Genomic DNA, 11607 nt, shown 5'->3' with positions numbered 1-11607 from the left:
GAAAATGGTTTTGCAATTGTATGGGTGCGTCAAGGTGTAGGGTATGAGCAAACTTTTATTTCTAAATCCAGACTGCTTAATACGCCTAAAGAAAAATGTCATTCAGATATAGATAATAAGGATAACTACAGCTGGTTCCGTTCCTTTCAAATATATTTCAAAGTGAAAAATTCCTAAACGTTACTACGAACAAATGGCATCATACAATGCTTGCACAATTTAGATTCAGAACACTTGGCTTTAGTGCCAATATAAATGGTTTATGTCATGTCCTTTGTGTAACCAAGCAGTTGATGATTAAATTCTTTATATGTTTGACAATGAATCTTACGATGATTTGAGAAATACATATGTGATTTTTGAAGAAAAAAAATGAAACTGTTATAAGAAAAGATCTTAGCATGTTAACGCCAGGAGATCACAAGGCGATATCCGTAATGGCAAAATCTATATCAGAATCGTGGAAGATGATGCAAAAGTCACTAAAAACAGATACAGACTGTGTGATTAGATAGGCTTGAAACTGAAAGCAATGATGGAATCTGTTTCATTGATGGATAAATGAACGGCTTTATCATAAGTGTTGAGTGGCCTGTTGGCTGCTACCATTTTTCTTCAAGGAAAGAACTTCGTATTGTTTCAGTATTTGCTTTCATCATTTTCTTTCGTTTATGTTGACGCATTCACCCATGCCATAAGGACCTCGTAGCCAATAAGATTAGTGTCCAAGCATCAAAGCGTCTGTCTCTCCTCTCTCCCACATCTTTCTTACTCTCAGTTTTAACAACAATACAGATGTCTTATGTTACATTTACATATGTGTGTTACACAAAGTGGTGACAATATGGTTGACAAGAGAAATCATCTATCCATCAGGACAGGTTTTTGGAGGTTTTTTTTTGGGGGGGGGGGGGGGGGGGGGGTGGGGGGGGGGTTAACGATATCTGAATTTTAGTTACTTTCTTTCTTCGTTTATATACACAATTTCATTCCTCATCTTAGTTAGTTCTGGCGAGAGTCTGCGCATTGTGCTGCTGGGAATGACTGGGGACAGGTAAAAGCACCTTGGGCAACGTTCTGCTGGGGAAAAAGGATGGCGAGGTGAAAGAGATGACAGGAGATTTGACCGATCATCGGATTCAAGTTGGACGTGGAATGATCTCAGAGACAGGTCATTCGGACTGGAAGATGGCCACTCGATTTGGTACAACAGTAGAGGTATGAGTAATGCTGGGTAGATAGATAGACAGACAGACAGACAGACAGACACAGAGCTCATAGCTCAACCCTCGAACTCGAAATTTCTGTTTTGTTAGTTTGTTTTAGGGTAAAGGTATAAGCTACAAACACACACACACACACACACACACACACACACACACACACACACACACACACACACACACAACAAGAAAAACCAAACATACAAAACACGAAGAAGAAGAAAGAGAGAGAGGAGACAGAGTGAGAGAGGGAGACAGGACAGAGAGAGGGTGGGAGACAGAGAGAGAAGAAGAAGAAGAAGAAGATGGTTTAATGTGTTTCGGCCATAGGCATACATACACATTGGGGAAGGGGAAGAGGGATGGGGGAAGAGGAGAGGGTAATCCAACAGCTCATTTACAGACTATGAAGTGATTTCATTTTAAACACAGTATATACGAACTATTTTTTCTTATTAAGTATGAGGTCAATTCCAGATTGAGTATAAAGTAAATTCACTGCACGGCATACATTCTAAACTACCAATAACATTGGCATTCAAGGTTCAATGAAAATACGAGAAACACATTTCTCGGAGAGGTATTGATAAAATCCGTTTGTTGCCTCCTTCTTACAGCATGGAAAACGAATTTGCCAACTTGGCGACTTAAGTTATCGTTTTCCCCCTCTACCATTATGCTTATGGGTAAATTTAGGAAATCTTTTAGGAACGTCTGCCTCAAGTCATTGAGTAATGGGCAAACAAAAATAAAGTGGTGTTCGTTTTCGATTCTGTGTCCACAACTTGGGCATCGTTTACTTTCAGGGTTTTCACTATATCTGTTTAAGTTGCTATTAATAGGAAGAAGAAGAAGAAGAAGAAGAAAAGAAGAAGAAGAAAGAGAGAGAGAGAGAGAGAGAGAGGGACAGACAGAGACAGAAAGAGAGAGAGAGAGAACACCACCGTCTTTTATGCACACTGCAGGTAACGGACACACCGGGCCTGTGCGATACCCATTTGCCCGACGAAGTCATTCACAAAGAAGTGGCGAAAAGCGTGGCTGTCTCGAACCCTGGACCCAACGTGATTGTCTTCGTTCTTCGCTGTGACCGTCGCTTTACGAGGGTACGTCCATAATGTTAACTACATGATTTTTTATGGGTTGATATGGATACCTTATATAGCGCCTATCCTCGGTCGGAGACCAAGCTCTAAGCGCTTTACAAACACGGGGTCATTTGCACAACAGGCTGGCAACCTGGGTAGAGCCGACTGACGGCTGCCACTGGGCGCTCATCATTCGTTTCCTGTGTCATTCAATCAGATATTAGGCACGCACACATATGCACTCAGACAGACAGTAACATTTTACGTGTATGACCGTTTTGTTTATTTACCCCCATCATGTAGTCAGCCATACTCCAGCCATGCTGGGTATGTTTTTGGGTTTTGTTTGTTTGTTTTTTTCTGACCCATCATCTGCACCGTTTCAGTGGCATTACTCCCACGCCCCTCATTTAGATTCCCCCATACACGGCCACACCCGGGTTCGTCCTTCGCAGTTCCAGCGATGACAGTCCACAGGGAACCATCGATGTTAGGTCGCCAGGAGGCCACACACCAGAAGAGACCCTGCACTGCTGCTGAGTCACTTCGGTGGTGTTCAGTGGCGCCTGTTCTGTTATAACGTACTTAGGACACCACTTACTAAGTCCCCTACTAACGACAATAATGGCTTAGTTCCGGAGCCAGACTGAGTGAGCGTCCCTCCCAGAGTGGAGACCGCCACCACGTCCCTCAAACAACAGCCCCCCATGAATCTGACGACATTGACAGGACTCACCCCAAGCACGGAAGTGGAGGGGTATCGAAACTGAGGTCACCATGAGAGCAGGGCATGAAAGGCCACAGACTTTGAGACTATTTTGTTTATATTGATGACGATGAAGGAGGAGGAGGATGACGATGACGATGACGATGTTGCTATGGAGGTCCATTTTGGTTTGGGACTGCGTGACAAGGCTGTACTCTATCGGCGTTAACCAGGCCCGAGAGATACAGACACTTGCAGTGTTGGTCAGGTAATTAGAGCAACACACCCAAAGGCGCATCCTTGAAGTGGATGACACTCGACTGTGTGGTCCCAGTCTCCCCATTTAAGCCCACAGCACACTCAACTCTGGGTAGGAGCTGGCCACGGGCCGAAAAGCCCACCTCTGCTGGGATTCGAACCCGCGTCCTCCCAGCCGTCAGTCCGCGACGCTAACCACTTCGCCACGGCGGCTGGGTATGTTCTTGTTTTCATAACCCACGCAACGCTGACATGGATTACAGGATCTTTAACGTGTGTGGCTGATCTTCTGCGTGCGTGTACACACGAAGGGGGTTTAGGCACTAGCAGGTCTGCACACAATTATGTTGACATGGAAAATCGGAAAATTCTCCACCATTTACCCACCAGGCGCCGTCACCGAGATTCGGACCCGGGACCCTCAGATTGAAAGTCCAATGCTTTAACCGCTCGGCTATTGCCCCCAGGGTTCACGAAAAGTTAAGAACTGCTTGAGAACTTGCACAGTTTTCATCTTGGAGATCTGGTGAAATGATGCAGAATTTTCGGCAAACTGAGGGGAATGCAGCCAGTGCACTTAGCACCTTATATAACCAGATGTGCTATATTGTACTAGTACTTCCAACCATTCTTTGCTATGAACCATTTATCGTTTAATTAAAGAGTAGATCTGTCTAACTGCGATCTGCACTATTGCGGATCCATCATTGACGTTCAAAAAATTTTAACGGCGATAAATCGATTGGGGGTATTCGAAGTGATAACGCTGTTTAAATCATATTATTCTGGTGTATCTCGGGCATGTAAGAATTCTTTAAAGTCCGCTGCAAAGTAGAATATAATTGCAAACGCTTCGTGTACCGCCCCATTTCGAAGCATTCTCACTACACATATTTCTCAATTCAACGTCTGCTTCGACCTCGTTCTGATACCTTAATGGATATCCATTTCCAAGAAACAGTCAAACACCAGCTATTTCAGGCTATTTCCGCGCTTTTTCTTCTCTTCGCGCACCACTACCGACCAAGGTCACAAACGTGCTCTCAAAATCCTAAAATCAAGGGAAGCAAGTAGTAAGACTTGAACTTTTATACAGTTTAAAATAGCTGATTTCATTGGATATGTTGAATGAATTGTGTACTACCAGTGCTGGGAGAATTCAAGAAAGCATGCTGGTGAGAGATCATAAAGTGTTCTGACAGGAATCTCCCAAATCGTGTCGTTTGCAGTTAGACCATAGGATATTTTGACGTGAGTCTATTTGCGAATGATGACACACAGTTGATGAGTGTTCTCAAAAGGGTATGTTTGTGTGTTGTGTGGGGTGTGTGTGTTTAATATATATACATGTGTGTGTGTGTGTGTGTGTGTGTGTGTGTGTTATCAAAACCAAAAATATACCAGTCTGGTGCAATGTTCTAATAATATTTTATGTCGAATAACTCCAAGACCTGCACGTGTTTTAAATGTCCACATGTTACCAAACCCATCATTCGCAATCAGACTTGCCCGTGCGCATTTACTTTCAAGCACCCCTATTTCAACCGTTGAAAAAAATGAAAAAAAGAAGCAGACGAACATATACCTGTGCAAGCAATCGGGGGAAGCCTTCAAAAACAGAAGAGCTATACTTGACGATTGTAAAACAGTACAATACACACGCTGAGCTGGTCCTTCGACTGAATCGTTCACAATTAGGCCAACCTACCCTAAAGAACTGAATAATCGTAACTGACTCAAACACTAATTTTTCAAACGTATTTTTCAAATCGTTCATGACATAAGCGTGCCTGAAACAGCTGCGTGTGTATTCAAAGAGAGTTCATTTGTAAACCATGTGCAGCCTACACAATTAAGTCATCTCATAATGTAACCCATCCTAATTTCATGAAGACAACCTAGATTTTGTAAGTAGTCCTTAACTTTTATGAAGTATGTCGGTAGTAGGTTAGTTGCACTGCTATAAATACAGCAATAAATACAGATCGTACGTTGAAAAGTGGTATCCATTCAAGGAGGGAGGGAGGGAGAGAGAGAGAGAGAGAGGAAAACCTTTTTGTGTGCTTGTTGTTCAAGGAGGAGCATGCGGCATACGAGAAGATCAAACAACTGTTTTCTCAGGATTTGAAAGAGTACCTGATTCTGGTCTTCAATGGGATTGACGGTTATTCCAAGACAGAAAAACCCATTGGTAAGCACCGCCACTTTCTATTATTATTATTATCATTGTTGTTGTTGTTGTCATTGTTATGGTCTTTTGTTCGATGGATTATTGTATGTTAGGGTACATCTATATTGCTCTTGAATTCCACAGAGGATCTCAGAAAGGATTTGGATGATAATATCGAGAAGCACGGAAGCCCTCTGACAGAAATGATACAAGAGGCCGGAGGCCGCTATTTCGGCATGAACAACAAGGCAGAGAGAGAAAGACAGGCTGAAGAACTCATCAGTATGATGCAGGTACTCTGATATGCAAGCCTCTCTCTCTCTCTCTCTCTCTCTCTCTCTCTCTCTCTCTCTCTCTCACACACACACACACACACACACAACACAGACAAAAAACACACATACCACACACACACACACACACACACACACACACCACACACACACACACACACACACCATACACACACCACACATACACACGCACACACACACACCACACACACACACACCACACACACACACACACACACCACACACACACACACACACACACACACACACACCATCATATCATGATATTCTACACAGGACGATGTCTGAAGCACAGACACACATGCATTCAGGTCCAGCCAGTATGTACGCACTGACACTTGTAATGAAACTGTAGAACAGGTCCTAGCACTCGTTTTACAGACGAAGAATGGTGATTGTCAATGCTCTGTTGTATGACTGTTGGGCTCCAGTCACTGAACCTCTATCTGTCTGCCACACTGCTTACAGACCGTTGTAGCAATCTGTTCGTATCAGCATTGGTTTTTACACCAGGGTCAGATCTGGATTACCAGCCTGCAGATTTTTTTCCCTGAAAGTGTTCACCCGCTTTTTCCAGCTGTTGAGCTCTTCCTGTCATGGGCCCATTCTCTTTTTTTTTCCTCAGTTCCATCGTCTGTACCATTTCAGTGTCGTTCTGGGCTGGCCTTCCCTGTCCCCCACCCCCCAACCCCTCCGCCTCCTCCATAACTCAACGGAAACAAACGTGCTGGAGTTTTACTTCGACAGCCTGTATTGATTCTTAATGGACCAGATTTACCGCTTAGCCTGCTCAGCCTATTTCACACACTGATATAACCTTACAGTTGAGCCCAACTGCATGATCGAGGATTTCTCCATTGCAATGGGAAGTCCTGTGAAAGACTATGACTCTCAAACTAGGAGGCTACACTGCACTGGCTCTTAGTGCTGTAGCCTTGTGGGCTAGTTGACCTCTGGGAATCATCCTAACACCGATTGTCCTAAAACTATCATGGCCGAGAGAGTGGGGATGTAACTTTGGCAAGACACTCTCCGCTGTTGTCAAATTCTAGCCCAGATGGTTGAGACAGCAGTTGCTTCCTTTGCTGTACTGATGGTCATAGTCGAACACGACTGACAATGATTATATACATGCTATGCAGACTGGACTAGAGTCTTTCACGGGTGTAAACTTCAGTTAGTCAGAAATAACCCGTTTGTTTCCATTGAGTTATGGAGGAGGCGGAGGGGTGGGGGTGCGGGGATCAGTGAAGGCCAGCCCAGAGCGACACTGAAATGGTACAGACGATGGAACTGAGGAAAAAAAAGAGAATGGGCCCATGACAGCAAGAGCTCAACAGCTGGAGGAAGCGGGTGAACACTTTCAGGGGAAAAAAATCTGCAGGCTGAGGGAACACACCGCCTCCAGCGTTGGAACGCCCAGCCTCGCTGTAGGAGGGTGGCTGACAGGTCACAAGGAACATGACGCGCAAACATGGCGACGGTCTTGTCGGCTCCACTTCCCTTTTAGTCTGCTAGTGACCTGCAGACCTGTCGTGACCTGGAATCACGCAGGAACCTAAGAACCGGGACAGCGGTGTTCAGGAATTTCTGTTGACGCACAGACTACATTCACGTCACTGATAGGATGGTGGGAATAGTGTCCACTGCTGGTCCGATAAACCATGTGAGAGATAGTGGGAATAGTGTCTACTGCTGTTCCGATAAACCATGTGAGAGATGGTGGGAATAGTGTCTACTGCTGGTCCGATAAACCATGTGAGGGATGGTGGGAACAGTGTCTACTGCTGGTCCGATAAACCATGTGAGGGATGGTGGGAATAGTGTCTACTGCTGTTCCGATAAACCATGTGAGGGATGGTGGGAATAGTGTCTACTGCTGTTCCGACAAACCATGTGAGGGATGGTGGGAATAGTGTCTACTGCTGTTCCGACAAACCATGTGAGGGATGGTGGGAATAGTGTCTACTGCTGTTCCGACAAACCATGTGAGGGATGGTGGGAACAGTGTCTACTGCTGGTCCGATAAACCATGTAAGAGATGGTGGGAACAGTGTCCATCGAAGTCAAAGCCACATTGTCCTGTCCTGTCTGAGCCCTCATCTCATCTTGTCTTGTGTTGTTCCTTATCCAGTCATCGCCTCTGGTCTCCGTTTCATCATATATTTCTTCCCACCCTGTCTGGTGTGTCTGCTTTTATCTAACCGTGTCTCCTTTTCTCTGATCCCAGGGCTTTGTGTTGGAGAGAGAGATTGCATACTTCTTCGAATCCCTCATCACGAGACAAATCAAGCTGCAAGTGGAGGAACTGGAACGAATAGAAAAGCAGAGAACAGGTGTTACCCTGTCACAAGCCACAGTCGACGTGAAAAACAACATCGTCGAAGAGGAGGTTGCAGAAGTATTTTGGGAAATTGTCAGTTCCTACGTAAAAGGCGGCACTGAGTCTGTCATCGATGGTATTTCAGACATGTGTTCTGTCATGTAGAGTAGGACTCATACAGAACATTGCTTGGCTTGACATTCGTAGGGACCACTGAGGGACTCAGATCCAGAGAATGATCCGAAGTTTCAGAATGTAAAGAAGAAGAAGAAAATCGTTCTGAATTCCGTACGTTTTGGTTTTGCATTCGTGGTGCTAAGGTTTGAAATTGTGTATGTTTAGATCAAAAGAAAGCAAATGTTCTAGATCTAACAAAAATAATTCTTTTATTCATTTATTTTTGTTTGCTTTGTATCTATTATTTTGTTTATTTGTTGTTGTATTTTTTATTTAGCCACAACTGAATGCCGTTTGAGGGAGAAAAAAAACAAACAAAAAAAACAAAAAAACAGGATGGAAAGGAAAGTGGTCCGGCTACTATCTCTCCTCTTCATCTGAAAATATTACTTTTTACTCACCTTGTTGACAGATCATTCAATACACCAAAAACACACGACATTAAATCACGTTTCCAAGGTTTCTCCACTATTTACACAATGTATAATAACGGTATAATAACGTGCATTCCAAAAGGAGACAAACACAGGCATTCTACAAAGAACTGGAGACCAATATCACTCATAAATGTTATCTAAATTAAACCACAAAAGCCCCTGAATCAACTTGTTGATTTCCACTTGGTACATACTGCACCAAAGAATCAGACTGGGTGATCTTTTATCACGGTGTTGTAGTGTGCAGGTAGTGTCACCAGAGCACGACCCCTACTCTGTCTCCCCTCCCTCATCCTTCCACCACCACCACCACCCCACCTTCACATCTCCCTCCCTATTCCTTCCACACTTCATTCTTTGAGGTCGAGCCGTCAGTTTGCTCTCCTTCCCTCCCTACCCCCCCCCCCCCCCCCCCTCCACCATTCCTCTGTCCTGGTCGGTTAAACTGGTCCAGTGTTTGTTTATGCCGCAAACAGTTCGCCGACAAGGCTTGGCAAATGCGATGAGCAGTGTGAGCAGAGTGTTAATGTGCCATTAGTGTCTGATCGGGCGAGCAGTTCCAGTGCAGACTGTTCCTCCCCCCCTCCCCCCCCCCATACGCCCCCCCCCCCTACTCCCCCCCTCCCCCCAGTCCCTTGGTCCTTACCGCTTCCTTTCAGCCCAACACACTCAGCTTACATCACAGATTGGCATAAGTTTACAGTTGGGTCAACAGCAAAGTGAAAGCTGTATTATCAATGAAAACTTTTGTTACAGCTTTAAAGTTGATCTGGTTCAGAAAAAAAAGTATTATAACGAACAGCAAATGGACACTAGTTGCGTTGCATTACCTTCCTCAACTTCAAAATGTTGAAAAATATGGACCTGAAAATGTCTTGCCATTCCCGACACAAATAGTTTCTAGACAGAGGTATGTTTGCCATACAAAAGTCACTTCTACAAAATCTGTTGTGTAGACCCATCAAGACTTCTTGCTGAACCAGTATTCTGTAGTAAAAAAAAATCAGTTAGGGCCCTGGATCATTAATTGCATAAAGTGCGTAGGCAAAGAAGAGTATTGCATAGCACGCTTTCAAAAAGAAACTGGTCAGTTTGTCACATGAAGAATTTAAAACAAAAATGTCGTGCAGAAATCGATTTTGATACTTTATGTGGTCACATCTCTGCAATATCAATGTATAATAAGAAAGATTTAGATCAGCGTAGACAATGATAATCACATAACTTTTTCACTTTTCTATAAGCTTGTTACAGCCCAATGTATACTTCAAAGATATCTTCGATTGTTTACAAGTGTCTTTTCAATTTTATACACCACCAGCATACATCAGAACACTTCTGAGTGAAATTAATTTAAGTATTTTCTGGTTTAATCAAAACGTTTTGATGTGCATCCTACATGGTTTAAAGAGAAAGTTAAACATTGTTTAAAGATCATTTTTGCAGGATTGGTATAGACGTGTAGATAACAATATTTTGTATATTAATTACAGGATGTTTAAACCCAATTTTGGCCAAGATGTTTTTTTTTAGTGTTGCCAAATAGTTGTGTGATTGAATAGGTAAAGGTCAAAACAACTAATAATGCACTGCCTGTTAATAAACAGCGTTTTGACTATTTACCCATAAACTTGTGAAAAAATATTCCGCAAACGACATTGCGAATGAAATCAATTATTTGTTTCTGTGCCGTTTTTTTGATACCATCGGACAAGTTTGTCTGCACACCAAAGAATCAGCCCAAACTCCATAAAATTCTACTTTTTTGTTTTCTGAAAAGAACAAAAGAGTACTGTTAGAATTGAAATCCTTTATCTCTTCCATTCGTGTTTCTTTTGGATAGACTTTTGTCTATTGATAGGGAGAAATAGTCAAGTACTATGGAAAGTTTACATGTTCTAAAGTTGATTTGTATATACTTGTTTGCCTTATTATTCAGTTACTGAGGAAAATTGACCTGTTGATTTGTATTTGCTTGATTGCTAGAGTTAGCTTTTTTGTTTGTTTTTGGCGTTACGCTTTTGTTTGTTTGGTATGTATAGTAGATGTATGTGTCTTTTGTTTCAATGTCCCCAGGGGGGATGTGAAATGAACGTCTTGCCTAGCATTGCCTATAAGACGTAAATGTTCGTTGTCAAAGTGTACAGGCTGTAGTATGACCACTCGATGAGAATAATATCGAATCAAATTGCTGTACAAAACGGAACGAAACCCTTGATGTGAAAAACAACTGAAAGTATGCTTTTTGTATTTCCATAACGTTTTTGATGTAAAAGGGAAAAGTTTCAAATGATATTTACCCATAGATATATTGGGTCAAATATAATGGTGTATGAAATAGGATTATTAGATAGTAACAACTGTAGTTCATGTAATGCTTAAAAAAAAGCATTGATCATCTGTTTTAGTTTTGTTCAACAATGCAGAAATCATGCCACAACTTTGCTGCAGTGGTTAATAAAAAATGTACAAAAGTTTACAACACGCAGTTGACGAAAAGTTTTGTTATTATTTTTTAGACTTTATCGAAACACACACTAACGCCACTTTTTACCTCTTTGCTTAGGCAATTTTATTTATCCTACTCTCCCCCACCCCAATAACTCCTCCACTTATCCTACTCTCCCCCACCCCAATAACCCTTCCAATTATCCTACACTACTCACCCTAATAACCCTTCCAATTATCATACACTACTCACCCCAATAACCCTTCCACTTATCCTACTCTCCCCCACCCCAATAACCCCTCCACTTATCCTACTCTCCCCCACCCCAATAACCCCTCCACTTATGTCACTCTCCCCCCACCCCAATAACCCCTCCACTTATCCTACTCTCCCCCACCCCAATAACCCCTCCACTTATCCTACTCTCCGCCACCCCAATAACCCCTCCACTTATCCTACTCT

The 11607-nt window shown here is 42.9% G+C and overlaps 1 protein-coding gene across 2 annotated transcripts; it reads left to right on the top strand.

Annotated features, from left to right (window-relative positions):
- The first annotated feature begins 1147 nt into the window (after positions 1 to 1147).
- LOC143291739 (GTPase IMAP family member 4-like) lies at positions 1148 to 11178 on the top strand. 2 transcript variants are annotated; one of them, XM_076601806.1, is made up of 5 exons: positions 1148 to 1218; positions 2189 to 2329; positions 5397 to 5466; positions 5590 to 5738; positions 7990 to 11178. In XM_076601806.1, exons 1-5 carry the CDS (start codon positions 1156 to 1158, stop codon positions 8245 to 8247), a joined length of 681 nt encoding a protein of 226 aa, XP_076457921.1. In that variant the 5' UTR covers positions 1148 to 1155; the 3' UTR covers positions 8248 to 11178. The 2 variants fall into 2 exon arrangements, with proteins under 2 accessions (XP_076457921.1, XP_076457920.1); XM_076601805.1 differs by having other exon boundaries at positions 5352 to 5466.
- Positions 11179 to 11607: the final 429 nt, after the last annotated feature.

The sequence above is a fragment of the Babylonia areolata genome, chromosome 17, assembly GCF_041734735.1.
Source record: "Babylonia areolata isolate BAREFJ2019XMU chromosome 17, ASM4173473v1, whole genome shotgun sequence".
NCBI lineage: Eukaryota > Metazoa > Mollusca > Gastropoda > Neogastropoda > Buccinidae > Babylonia > Babylonia areolata.
This window is presented reverse-complemented; position numbering and strand designations above follow the sequence as displayed.

What these genes read in the sequence shown, in the direction of transcription:
- LOC143291739 (XM_076601805.1), top strand. Translation starts at nt 1,156, where the DNA reads ATGATCTCAGAGACAGGTCATTCGGACTGGAAGATGGCCACTCGATTT. An exon ending in GATTTGGTACAACAGTAGAG is followed by an intron (nt 1,219 to 2,188) that starts GTATGAGTAATG and finishes TGCACACTGCAG; the next exon opens with GTAACGGACACACCGGGCCT. An exon ending in GTGACCGTCGCTTTACGAGG is followed by an intron (nt 2,330 to 5,351) that starts GTACGTCCATAA and finishes TTGTTGTTCAAG; the next exon opens with GAGGAGCATGCGGCATACGA.